The following is a 14,528-nucleotide window of genomic DNA, read 5'->3' as shown; positions in this document are numbered from 1 at the left end:
GGACTTAGTCAAAAGGCCACACCCAAGGACCTAGGAGGCCACAGGAGACCCCGAGGCAGTAGGTTCCCCTCCCCTGGACTAGCTAATCTCTACAATCCCTTCCAGCTCTAAATCAGTACTGGAGGTGACTTGGTCAGAAGAATATTTTAGGGAAATTACTTTGGAGGCTGTGAAGTATATAATAGAGTTGGGGAGAGACTGAGCCAGAAAGACCAAATAAGAAACTCTAGCAATAGCCCAGGAGAGAGATCATGATGGCCTGAACTACCGTGATGGCTCTTGTAAGGAGAAGAGTGCACATATGATTGATTCTGTAAAGATTTATAACAAGTAGTATTATCCTTTTGCTTAGTATATTTTTTTTGAAAGACTGCTTAGTCTACTAAAATTTTCTTACTAATTCTAGCATAAAATATAATCTAACATACTACATTAAGTAGGGGACCACAATAGCAAAGAATGTACTTAAGTTTTTAATCTCCTTATTTTTAAATCATTCAAAGTCTGAACAGAAATGTGCTTTACTACCTAACCTGCTAATTGCTGTACAGCATAAATGACTGCTAAAATAGTTATGCTATTCTCAGACAACTAAAGCCGTTCTTCCCATACACCACAAGCAGTTAGCCAAAAGGCAGAATGGTTGGGGTGAGCAAAGGGGAGAATTGGAGAGAATGACCAAGTACCAGGACATTAGCCTTGAGGAAGAAGCCATTTTCTTCTGTTTTTCTAATATTAGTATGTGTTTCACGTTACAGCCCTTGCTATTTTGTCAGAATTGATTGTTTTAGCACAGCTATAGGAAAATACCAACTTGATTCATATCCTGAATTCCCCTTTTTAAAATTGGCTGTAGTAAACCATAATATCTTTAGGTCCTATATGCATATTTACCTTAGGAATCTGGAACATATACTGATAGAGATGTATTAGCCTTTCTACTAGTGAATGATCTGATTCCTAAAGCAGCAGGTTACCAATATATTACACTTTAAAAAATTATTTATACTCTTGTCTATATAGTATAGTACATTCATAGGTTATCACATTTATGGGTTCATTCACCACCATTGAAATCTGGGACTGGAGCATGAAAGATTAGCTTGCTGAGTAACTGTACAAGATTTACTGTGCTCATGGGTCCTGTTAGTAGTTCAGCTTAAAATTCACTTTAACCCTTAAAGTTGTGGTACAAGATTCTAAACAGACTCAGGAGATGAATTCCTCTGCCATATTTCCCAATAGCCTGACTGAAGACCAGTAAGAAAACAAGAATCTAAAACAAACATACTCCTACTCAAACAGATAATGGTATGATGGAGAAATCTGTTATTGTAGGTATGGAACATATTTTTAAAACAAACTAAATAAAATACATTATATAGGCTTTTGTGGTGATTAATATTTTGGGATTTTCCAAGCAGCAGAAAGATAAAGAGAAGCTTGAACATTCTTTACCCTCCACCTCAAAATCTTATTTGACCTTCAAGGGGTAAGCTTATAACTTGGGGGTGGGGAACCTGTGGCCTCAAGGCCACATGTGGCCTTCTAGGTCCTTGAGTGTAGCCTTTTGACTGAGTCCAAGTTTTACAGAACAAATCCTTTTATTAAGAAGATTTGTTCTGTGAAGTTTGGATTCAGTAAACTCCAGGAAATCCCTATTATTTCTAGGATCATATAAACACTTCTATGTCTGACATTCAAAGCTCTTCAAAACCTGGCCCCTTCCAAGTTTGTAGTCTTCTTACATGTTACTCACATCCCATGCACTATGCAGCCATATGGGCCTACTTGCTCTTCCTCACACTGGTCTCCCATGTCTATGCCTCGTCCATAGTCACACAGCTACTAAGTGTCAGAGGTGGTATTTTAACCCAAGTCTTCCTGTCTGCAATTACACCATGATCTACCATGTCTTTGTGTCTTCATTGTTTAGCACAGTGCCTGGCACATAGTAGATACTTAATAAATGCTTTTTTTGATTGATACAAATACATATATCAAAATGAAAAATTACAAGATTCTCTGTTGTACAGACAGAAACATAGGTTTCCAAGTACCAAGAGCCCACATAGTAAAATCTAGCCTTAGCAGTCGATGCATATTTCTCTGCTTTACTTGCTTTGATATTTTCCTAAATGTCATTGATGTGGGTGTTCCACGAGTACAGATCATACCCCCTCTATACCATCCTATCTGCATCTTTGAGTGAATATCCATCTATCCAGTTGACTATTGCATGACTTGGTTTCTCCTAATATTTGGGAGTTACCAGAGCAACACTTTGGGCTGTCAGCTATGTCTTCTTATGCAACTTCTCTATGCATTCTCTATGCACATTTCTAATTAGTGATGATAATATGCTGTAACCTACTTAAACCCACTGTCTGCTTTTCTATTATCTTTCGGTTCATGAAATATTTTGATTCTTTTGAAATTTGTGGTCCATATTTTGTAGCCATAGAACATTATCAGAATATTAGTGGTGGTTTGTTTCTTTCAGATGTCAGGAAGCTTCTTAGATTTGTGGAAAGCACAGCACAGTTTTCAAATATGATTCAACCTATTCTATTCATTTTTGCAACCCCTCCCATCACATTATTCATCTTTAGTGTCTAGCCAAGATATACAGGTTGATTAAGGTTAATGTCTAATGTCTACTGTACTTTGTAATCTGGTCACAATCCACTTGGGAGAACAAAGTGGATGAAAAATACATATTGTCTAGACTATGACATGCATTAAATCAGTGTTACCCAGTTATAAAGCTGGATTCTAAAAAGGTATTTCCAATATGTCTGGAAAAAAAAAAAGATCTTAAAACCTTTTGCAAATTGAGAACTAGCCTAGTAGCTATATTTGAGGTATTTAAGACTCTAATAATAATAACTGGCATCTATATAATCCCTTAAAGTTCACAAAATATTTTATATAAATTATCTCTTTGATCATACTAAGCCTATGAGGAAGTATTCTTATTCCCATTTTGAAAGATGAGGAAACTGAGGCACAGATAAGGTATAGGACTTGCTCCGAGTCACCACAACTACTATCAGAGGTGGGATTTGATCTGTGGTCTGAAATTTGATCTGGAATGATCCAGGTTCCAAATCTAGTACTCCTTCCATTGCATCATGTTGCCTATCTCAAAAATAATCAAAATTTCAAACCCAAGAAACTGCCAAATTATAAGACTCTCTGTAAATAACAATTGTTCTGCACATTTTAGCCAGATTATTCCACAGCTGGTCAGCTAAGACTCTTAACCTGTTTTCCATTTAAGTGAAACTGTGCCAGTGGACTGAGAATACTTGCTTTCAGAGGAAGTCATTAACTGGTAAATAGGAAATTATGTTTACTTTAACTTTTAAAAATAATTTTCTTGCTTTGTAAGCTTTGCTTATTGAGCTGAGGACCATCCGTCTCTCATAAGCAAGTAAGTTAAACAATATTGGTGCGAGGTGCCTAAAGTAACAACTAGTAATACACCCTGTCAGAGAAGGATTTAAAGTATGGAATTTATATGAATCTGTTTCTCTGACTCTGGATTGGCATTATTTTGGAGTCTTTTTCCACTGTTGAAGGGATAAAATCTGTCACCATTTTGATGGAAGATGTTTAGCACGTCTTCAGATATAGTCAATTCTTCCTTTGAATGTCAGAATTAATGTGCACATGAAACCTAACCTTGTTGTGACTTGCCTGCAGTCAAGCTAGAAAAGAGAAAATTAAGATATGAATCAAATCCAAATTTAGGCATTAGAGGAAGAAACATGGGTCTCTGTCTTACCCCCCCTCCAAAACCAAACCTTGTATATTGCATTGGAGTTAATAGTGATTCAAGGATTTATCCCATTGGAATTATCAAGCAAGCAGTAATCATTTATTTAGTACCTTTTGTATTTCAGGGGGCAAGGTAGTGGGTATATGAGTGAAAAGAAGGGGGTGTATAAAAGGGTCATGTCAACAAGTCAATTGACAACATTCATAAGTACCTAATTAAATGAAGTTGAAATGATAAGGTAACCGATTAGATACATAAGGTACGTGAAAATGAGGAGGTAGTCAAGGATGCACTGAGGTTACTGGCTTCCTTGATTGGGAGAATGGTTGGGCCCTTGATAGTAATAGAGTGACTTGCAGTAATTCAATGGTTTTATGCTCCTCAATTGTATGGAACATACAAGTATTCAAAAAAAAGTAGTCTTTGAAGAAATGTTCTTGGTGAGATCCACCATGGCATCAGACTCAGTGGTACATATATAAATTCTAGCTCTCCAGGAGGCCCACAGCTCTCTTATGGTTGCTGTCTCTATTATTTTTGGAAGAGAAAGAATAATGATATATGCTCAAAGTGGTCATGGCATAACCTAGCCACTGACTTAAATATCTGTTCATCACTCCATTTCTCCTCTCCCCTCTATAAAACAAACTTCTCTTCAGTGATGCTTATGGTTCTCAATATGACTTCCTTTATCTGAACAGGAATGTGGCAAAGATTAAGCTCTACTCACTGTAGACCACAGAGAATGGAGCAGAGAAGAGAGTCTATACAGTCTTCAGACTTTGTGTCCAGACCCACAGAGTATTATCTGTCAAGGGAACATCTTCCTCTTTAAATGTATTAAACAGATGTAGTAACTTAGAGGAAGGCAATAATAAAATCACCTCCTCTGGGCCATTCCCATCAATAAAATTTCCAGACCTGAAAGTTAACTGGGCAGCAGGGAAATAGCTAGAACTGTCTGGGCTATAGAAATCCCAGTCCCTCTCAGGCAAACAGGTATCTTAGTTTTCTGGGCACGTCTTTTAAATACTTAGGATATCTGGGCAACTAATTTACTTGGCAGCTCAAATATATAGCAGAAAGCCTTGAAGTAACAAAGAAGATGCTTGTTTACTTTCTCTCTGCCAAGGTAATAGACCAGCATTTAAGTGCTGCATTTTATAGTAAGTCACTTAATATATCTACTTTCCGTGAATAAGATATGAGTTATTTTTCATTTACTGTGCTTGACAGCCTTTTGGCTCTTCTACATATTACTTTTTCACATAAAAATAAGCTACAGATGTTCTGAAACAAAAGTGGATAAATACTTGAGTTATTTTTCTGGCTTTACAGATGTTTTGGTTCACTCCTAATTCCTATACTTTATGTAATATTTGTTAAGTTTTTAGAAGTGTTTACATGACCCCAGATTCCAGATTGATGATTAGAAAGGAATAAAATGACTCTGTGTGTGCACACGTGTGTGTGTGTGTAGCATCTAGGTAGTGCAAGTGGATAAAGTCAGGGAGACCTGTGCTCAGATTCAGCCACAGGCACATACTAGATGTGTGACTGTGGGTAGGTCACTTAACCATAATTTGCCTCAGTTTCCTAAAGTGCAAAATGAAGATAATAGCAGCATCCATCTCACAGGGTTGTTGTGAGGATCAAACGAGATAATATCCAGAAAGCACACTTAGCACAGCACCTGACCTGTGGTAGGTGCTATATAAAATGCGTGTGTGTTCCCTCTCTCTCTCTCTCCAGTTTATCTGTGATCTATCAATGTTAAGTTCCCCCCAGTGATGGAGAGGGCAGCCCATCCATGCCTGCTTATCTTTTGGAACTCTTACCCACGTCTTCCCATAACTTTACCCTGGGGGTCCACCCAGGGTACTAGAGGTCTTTGTTGTATTTTCCTGGCATCTAGCAGTAGATCTTGATTATTCCTTTGTTATCCCTTATTCTCACCACATGACCAACCCATCTTCTCTTCCTATCATGCAGTCCATAATGGCATCTTTATTTTTGTTGTTATTAGGAACTCCTCATTGGTTTCTCACACACACACACACACACACACACACCCTTTCCATTGCCCTAGGTGATATTCGTTTTTCAGAGACTTGCAAGCCATGTTTTACTGCCATGTAGCAATACGAAGGAATGTGGTATTTTAAAATGTTCCTTTGCTTTCATGGAAAGCTCGGAGTACTTAACGCAGCTTTACGGTTTCCCAAAGGCAGTCCAGCCCATTCTTCTCTGCTTATCCAGCTCTGGGCCTAGTTACTGTCCATCTCCACAGTCTACCACAGACATGCATACTGTTGGAAAAGCTTTGTAATCTAGGCAATAGGCATCTCTCATTCACTTGGTCTTTCCTGTGTGGGTGGTTAGACCAGACCCCTGTGAGTGATTACAGATCTCTTCCAGGACACTCTCCTCTTCAGTGTTCTGGGGTCTTCAGGCATTCAGCACTAAGAGAAGCATCTGGAGCACCTCATCATCCACAGGGATCCCTCTCTAGTGGCCTTTCTACCTCCCCTAAGCATCTGGACTGAGACGTATGGTAGCTTTCCTGCCTTCAATGGGGAACGAAAACTGTTATAATAATTTTGGAAATTGTTTCCATTTTTCTTCTGTTGTTGTCCTTCCATTTTTTTTTTGTTCTTAAATGCCCTTGGGATGACTTTGCTAAGGGATCTCTTGCAGTGCTTTCTTTAAACTGGTTTTACCCTCCGCTGCTTTTCCATGCTTTATGAGAAAATACTGCTCATAATTGTCCATCATAGTGCTACAAACAAATTTATATTCTAGTCCGTTGTTGACTTTGGCAGCCATCTTCCCTTTGGCAAGAAAGTGAAATGTTTGCTAACTAGGGCACTTTCTGGGTTGTTTGGTTTCCCTTTAGCAGTTAATTTACATTGGTTAAATTTCTTTTTTTAAAGTATTTTAATTGGTGTTATCATTTCTGTTGTCCATTTCTGACTTTTGATTATAAATTACATGTTTAAATAGTTAAAGAAGTAATTATTTCAACTACGTACATCTTTTTCTCATTACCATTCTGTACAAAGTTTGATCTTAGCTCTGACAAGATGATGCTCTAACAATACAGAAACAGCTGACTCAGGGATAACACCTACACCGGTAACAAGTCTTTTCCTATCTGTTGAAATATAGTCTATTTCAGTGGTTGTGATGTGATTTGTGTTTGCCGTGTTTGGTGCCTTTTGATTCTTTTCTGGAGGAAGGTGCTCATGACACTGGGAAGCATCTGTGTAGTCTATCAGCCTTTGGTTCCTCATCGTCTTCCCCCTTCCTAAACCGTGTTTTCTCATATATCTCTCCCCATCCCCACGTTTTCCTGCCTTCGCGTTAAAGATACCAAGTGTTAGGGAACGTAAATCTAATCGGGAAATTCTTATCAAGTTCACTGTTGAATTCTCTATTCTTCTTCTTTAGGAATAATTTTGGTACTTAAGCTCTGATAATTTTCACGATGGTCTTTTTTCAGACGCTTGTCATTAATGACCAAATAGCCCATTAAATAATGTTCTTTTTGTTTTGGGGCAAACTGAAACTCACTTTATCAACACTTTTCTTTGCCTTTCCAAGGAATACCTCTGAATGTTCTTTCATTTAGCTGCAAACTTCCTTGTTCTGGTTTCATTTGTAGCAAGAATGTCAAGATTGATTGATTCAGCTTTTATAACACTATGCCCATTTATTGGTTATTGGACATAGATTTCACATTAGGCTAGAAGTAATCAAACTGAAGTTTATTTAAAAAAATGGTCTAAAACCTGTGATTCTTAGCACTCTCTGCCCTCTGTTAGCACTGCTCAGCCATTGTCACCATAGAAACAGAAGGGGGTTTCGTAGGACTGAGGGTCATGTTTTTATTTTTCTCGTTTCCATGGCAACCTACCAGTGGTGAAGCCTCTCCATAGTTAGCTAGGTTAGTTCCTGGAAAACAGACCTTAAGCTGTTACTGGGGCCATATTCAAAGCCTAACATTGTAAACCCTGCCAGAGCTTACCTCTGCATAATCTTAAAGAAGCCACCCAGTGTCCCCTCTCCATCACAATGGACATCAGAATCAGACTGTGGAGTGCACAGGAAGTATGCACACCACACAGGGCACAATAAGATCGACTTATGGTTTGTGTTTTATGCCATCAAAGAGATTCTAGAGTGTGATTGCCAGCCAGCCTTTACTTTTACTTTAAAGTGAATTGGGTCTATTTGTTCTTCTTTATTTCCTCTTCATCTTAAATGCATCTCATTAGCAATATTCTCTTTGTATGCACAGAACTGAGGGAATATATGAACTCTAATGGTAGTTTTCTTATTTTACTAATAGATTCCCTTACAAAATCTACATCAATCAGTCACTTATTATCTATCGTATACTGCCTTATTGTGCTATTCTTGTTACTGTCAGTAGTAAAACAAAGAATATAATGATATTATTAACTTTAATCATAGATGAATTGAAAGGGAAAGTATTTCTTAAAACACATTAAATTATTTAACTTTTTATAGGATAATAGTGGAAAAACAGACTTTATCCTTGTTTTGAAGCCCCTATAATAATGCCACATATGTTGTGAGAACTCAGCAAATGCTTTCAGTGGTCCCTTTTAAATTATGGTAAGAATTTAGAATTTAAAAGCATATAATTACCTGGGCTGGAATATTTCCAGTACTGGACCTGTTTCAGTGAAAATTGAGATCTCAAATGTTAAAATGGACCCTTTAGTGCATGGCCCCAGATACTAGAACATAGAGCATAGAAGTCAACGGTCTTAGATTTCGTGCCCAGAACTACTTTTGATTTGCTGTTTCACCTTTGACAGCTTTCAGATTACTGGCCCATTCTTTGCCGGGTCTGAGCTGTGCTTTGTATCTTTCGTCTGGATTGATGTCTTATACCTGCAGTCATTGCCGTTGCTGTTTTTCGTATGCCAGTATGATTTTATTTTCAATCAATTGACCAGTTAACAGCTATATAGTATAGACACCTCTGATGTGTCAGGCACTATTGTAGGCACTGGAGATACAAGTACAAAGAATGAAACAAACCCTGCTCACAAGCTTACCTTTTAATGGGGCAGACAACAAGTACATATAAATATATACAGTCAGAAATAAAGTGGACAAATAAAAATATATACAAAGTAGTTAAATACAAGGTAATTTGAGGAGGGTACACTAACGGGGAGAAGAGGCTACAGAAGGCTTACTACAGAAGATGAGCTTGATTCAGAGGCTTGAAGGAAGAGAAGGACTCTCTGAGGCAGAGGTAAAAATAGAGTCCTTCATTCCAGCCCTATGGGATGGCCAGTGCAAAGACAAGGACACAGAAGATGAACTTGTAGAGTTCTGGAAGGGAAGTAATATCCAGTGAGGTTAGAAAGGACAAGTTGGGACCCGGCTCTGCCCGATAGGCAATCAGTGATGTGTTCTAGACCTCAAGGCAGGGACCAGGACTAAATATATGGATCCTGTGAGTCATCTGCATAGAGGTTATAGTGAAATCCATGAGAGAGAAGAGGGCCAAAACAATAATAAAATTTACTGGAGACAAAAAAGATTCTAGAATATCAAGGGAAATAGTGAAAAGAGGCGGGGGATGAAGGAAGAATACACTTCTGAACTTCAGATTATATGACAATACAGCAGCGATCATCAAAACTATCTACTGCTGATTTAAAAATAGCCAGGTAGATCAACGGAACAGACTAGACAAGGGCGAATCAGAAAATAACCCAGTGTTCAGTAAGTCAGAAAATATTACTTAGGAAAAGAACTATGTATTGATTTTTTAAAACTTCTAGGAAACCTGGAAGTCAGTGTGGCAGAATGTAGGCCTACTACCAACACCAATGCCATATTCTACATGCACATTCCAAATGGACACCTAAGTTTAATATATACCCTAAAAATTAGAAGAAAGGTAGCTCATCTGTCTTTCATAGCTAAGGCTAGGATATATATAGCCTTAACTGAATAAGGAATAGAGAAAATTATAAAACCAAAATTAATGCACTTGGACTACAAAGTGAAGCATTTGGGTGGGCTTGAAAATCTTTGTATCAAATTTCTCTGATTTGGTATCCAGGGTATATAAATAATCAAATATATGTATGTCTCTGTGGTGTGTAATTTTTGTAATCAAAAGTCATTCTCCAGTACATGAGTGGTCAAAGGATATGAACAAGCTTCTCAAAAGAAAAATTGCAACTTATGGAAGTGAATGTCAAAAATTAAAAATAACTAAATTAACTTTAAAAAAAGATAAATTGCAAACTATTATTTGGAGAATGCTCCAAGTCACTGATAATTAGAGAAATGCAAATCAGGAATAATCATCGGTTGTTACCTCACATCAACAAATTGACAAAGATGACAAAAGATGGGATCATGGCTTTTGGAAGATTGCATGTTGGTCGAGCTTTGAATCAGCACAAAAAATGTCTATACCCTTTGATCCAGAGATTCCATACTTGGCTTATATCCCAGGAAGCCATCGATAAGAAGAAAGTCCTCATACCTACTAGGATATTTATCACAGCCCATTTGTGATAGCAAAGTATGGAAATGAAGTGAAATGCCACTGATTGGGGAACGTCTAAACAAATTGTGGTATTGAGTGTAATGGAATATTACTGAGCTGTAAACAATAATGAATATGGTGAATAGAGGGACACATGAAAAAATGTGTATGAACTGATAAATTAAGCAGAGCAAAGAAAACAATATTTTACAATGTAAATGGAAAGCGCAGCCATTCAAATCATCACATGCGAATGTTTCGAATTACAGAGAACAAGTCTGTTTTTCAAAGAAGAGATATCAGAATACATCCCCATCTATTGGTGGGAGGTCCATGGTGTGGTACATGGCACATATTTTCATAATTGCACTGTATTTGTTTTGCTGACTTTTTTCCCTCAAAAATATTATTGTTTATCAAAGGGTAGATTGCTATAGTCGTTGGCTTCTCCATCTATGTACCTATCCTATTCCACTGATCCACGACTCTGTTTACTTAGCCAGTACCAGGTAGTTTTGATGAGTGCTGCTTATAGTACAGTTTAATATTGGTATGGCTAGGCACCTTCCCTAGCATTTCTTTTCATTAATACAAGAATTCACTATTTCACAAAAACTGCTGGGAAAATTGGAAATGGTAGGGCAAGAAACTGGGCATAGACCAATATCTTAACACCTATACCAAAATAAAGTCAAAATGGGTTATGATCTAGGAATAAAGGCTGATACCCATAAGCAATTTGGGAGAGCAAGGAATAGTTACCTATCAAATTTATGGAAAGAAAAAGAATCATGATACAACAAGAGATAGAGAGCATTACAAAATGCAAATGGACAATTTTGATTATGTTAAATTGAACTGTTTTTTGTATAAAAAAAGCCAATGCAACCAAGATTAGGAGGGACGCAGAAAATTGGGAAGAAAATCTTTACAACCAGTGTCTCTGATAAAGGCTCACTCTAAAATATCTAGGGAACTGAGCCAATATATAGGAATACAAGTCATTCCCCAGTTGAGAAATGGTCAAAGGATATGAACAGCAGTTTTCAGAGGAAGAAATTAAAGATGTCTATAGGCATATGAAAAATGCTCGAAATCATTACTGATTAGAGAAATGCAAATCAAAAATATTATTTGTCATATAGGACAGCTTTGAGGAGGGGAGGATTACTGGGGAAAATCTTGGTGATATAAAAAAAAGTTACAGTAATTTATTTAAAAACAAAAAAGGATCATTGGTAACTTTGGACAAAGCAGTTTTCAGTTGAGTGATGAGTTTAGAAGTAGATTGCAAAGGGTTGGAGAAGTTAGTTGAGAGAAGAAGAAGGAGCTAATACGTATAACTTCTTAGTCAAAGATTTTGGCTGAGAAGTTTTGAGTTCTTTCTGTTTGTTTGTTGAGAGACTTGGGCATATTTGAAGGCAGTAGGGAAGGAGCCATTTTGATAGTGAGAGGTTGAAAATTCAAAAGGAGCCAAGGGATAATTGGAACCACAAAAAATTATAATTGAAGATGCCAGTCTAAGGAAGCCAGGACGGGATGGGATCAAGGTCACAGATAGTGCTGAAGGAGTGTTGGCCTTGGCAAGAAGATCCATCTTTTTGCCACAGACTGGGGGAAAAGATTCTTGCCCTGGAATTCAAACATTAAAAGTTACCCTCTGCCCCAAGTCCTTTCCATCAGATTGGATGGCTCTTTCCAGAACCTACATTTAAGGAGTGTTCCCAGGCCAACCATGTCTCATTCCTCTCTAGTGCACTCAGGACTCCCTCTGCCATGTCTCTGTGCTGGGTACCTTTGTCTCTCCCCCTCCCCTTTTCATCTTCCTTTTATATATTGTCTTTCTCGTTAGAATGGAAGCTCCTGAAGGGCAAGGACTGCTTTTCTTTTACTTGTATTTCTATTTCCAGAGTTTGGCACAGTGTCCAGCACATAGTAAGCACTTAATAAGTGCTGACTGACTGAGAGTGGAAAATGATGATGAGGAGTTTTGAGGTGAAGAAGGAAAAGAGGGAGTTCACATTGAACGGCCTCAATTTTCTCAGTCAAGAGAGACCAGAGTCTCAAGACCAGAAGCAGGAGGAGGTGTGGGAGGTTTGAGGAAGGAAGAGAAGGTTTGGAATCACTTCTGTGGGGGAGTGAGTTAGAAAACCAAGGCCACAGTGAGAGGCCAGTGGAGGCTGCATGATGTGAGCATTGAATATATCCAGTCAGCATGGTTGGTTTTGAGATTTCCTTCACCTGTGTTAAGCAGCTCAGGCACAGGTGGGTGGTGCAGTGGATAGAGCTCTGGGCCTAGAGTCACAAAGGCTTGAGAGTTTAAATCCAGCCTCAGACATTCACTGGCTGTGTGGCCTTAAACAGTTTGCTCTACCAGTTTCCTCAACTGTAAAATCGGGATAATAATAGCACCTATCTCTCAGAGTTGTTGTGAGGGTCAAATGAGAAAGCCTGATACATAGAAAATGTTATAAATGCTAGCTATTATAATAATAATTATTATGAATAAGAGGAGAGGAGGCAGACGGTATCATGCATGATTTTTTGTTCAATGATACAGGGTTTTACCCCTTCATTATCTTATTTTATATTTTCTTTTACATTATGAACGTAAACATGACCAAACATGAATTTTTCAATAAACAAAGAACAGAGAAGAGGACTGTATCTGAAACTGGGAATTTAAACAACATAGATTTCCTTGGAAGCTTTTCACCATGGTATTACATTGGTGTAAGATGCAAAACCAAGCAGGCACCTAAAGTTATTTGTTGGAGTGATCAGTGCAGAAGTTTGGTAAGTTATTTTTCTCGGGTGTTTTCAAGGCTCATTTCAGACCGATTTGATTTTACTCCATGCTGTATTCCCATGAGTTTTTCAGTCTTCCCGTCAATGTACAGCACCTTGATAAGTGTGTAATGAGCTTCATAAATAAGCAGATAATGAGCCACATCATGCATCAGAATCTAATGAGCACATCATCTCAGCTTGCCCAGATGGGCATTAGAAACACATTTATCTCGATTTAAAAACCAAGATATGGAACATTAGTGGCACTGAAGCATGACTAGTTAGTTGTCAGCCAGATCATTCACCATGCCTTGTGTGTTTGTTTACTTAGAAAGACAACAACAGCTGGAGGCAGAACATCAGGATGTTTATGTAGAAGCTGACCATGACCTGCACCCAACCACAGGTCGCTCTGTGCAGCCACCCTCAGAGAGGCCAGGAGAAAGGCGAATGGTAGAAATGAAGAAACTGTATGGGGAAAGTGCAGCCAAGATCCAGGCCATGGAGACAGCCATGCAGCTTACTTTTGACAAGAACTGTGATAAAAAACAGCCCAAGTACTGGCCTGTTATTCCTCTGAAGCTATGAGCCACATGAAGCCCCTTGCTGGAAACAAACACCCAGCTGAACCTCCAGGTACCCAGCTTAATGAACACATTGTTCTATGAACAGAGACTCCAGGGATTATTGATCCTCTTCCCTTCCTCTTTCTATTTTGGTGCATCTCTCCCAACTTTGTATCTTTTCTAGCTTCCAAGAAAAGAAATTTGCCTCTTGAAACTTTGATCTATTTTGGTCCACTCACCCAAATGCAAGAAGAAATTTAGCATGTATTAAGGATCTCTTTATGGTATAAAGTAATAACTCTCCTGTTACATTTTCTTTAATTTTTAAAAATCCCATTGTATCAGTGTATTTAAGATGTTCCAAACTAAACTGTTGTATTTTTTTTGTGGATTGTAAACATTTTTGTTGTGCAGGATATAAAGATTATAAATCTCAGAGTAATGTGTGTTACTGTTTTAAACACATTTTATTATATTTGCATACCTAATTTTATTTTTGTATATCTCCAAAGTTTTTGTCTCAGTTTGATAACAGGAATTGACAAAAAACTTCAAGATTAAAGAATACTTGTTGGAATACATAATTCCTCTTCTTTAATTATGAAATATTTGTTATAAAATGAGGCACGCTAATTTTAGATTGTAATCTCCCGTCGCAAATTTCACATTAAACATTGAAGTGTTATTTGCATTACAGTGTTGGTATTATGTGTCTTCAATTTGGTATACCGTAAAATCTGTGCTCTTAAAATTAGGGTATATCATCAAGGCTCTAGAGCATCAGGCTCTAGAGTTCATACTCATGCTGATATACTTGAGATAAAGCCTTTCCTATATAGTT

The 14,528-nt window shown here is 37.8% G+C and overlaps 1 protein-coding gene across 1 annotated transcript in view; it reads left to right on the top strand.

Moving 5' to 3' along the window:
• GEMIN8 (gem nuclear organelle associated protein 8) overlaps window positions 1-14,264 on the top strand; it is a 37,095-nt gene extending 22,831 nt beyond the window's left edge. Inside the window, exon 4 of the mRNA XM_036742753.1 lies at window positions 13,453-14,264. Coding sequence (XP_036598648.1) covers window positions 13,453-13,709 — 257 coding nt within the window. The 3' untranslated portion in view covers window positions 13,710-14,264. The remainder of the gene's footprint in view (window positions 1-13,452) is intronic.
• The last annotated feature ends 264 nt before the right edge of the window (window positions 14,265-14,528 follow it).

This window comes from Trichosurus vulpecula, chromosome 2 (assembly GCF_011100635.1).
Source record: "Trichosurus vulpecula isolate mTriVul1 chromosome 2, mTriVul1.pri, whole genome shotgun sequence".
Classification (NCBI taxonomy): Eukaryota; Metazoa; Chordata; class Mammalia; order Diprotodontia; family Phalangeridae; genus Trichosurus; species Trichosurus vulpecula.
The sequence above is the reverse complement of the archived record's forward strand: the minus strand, read 5'-3'. Positions and strand labels throughout refer to the sequence as shown.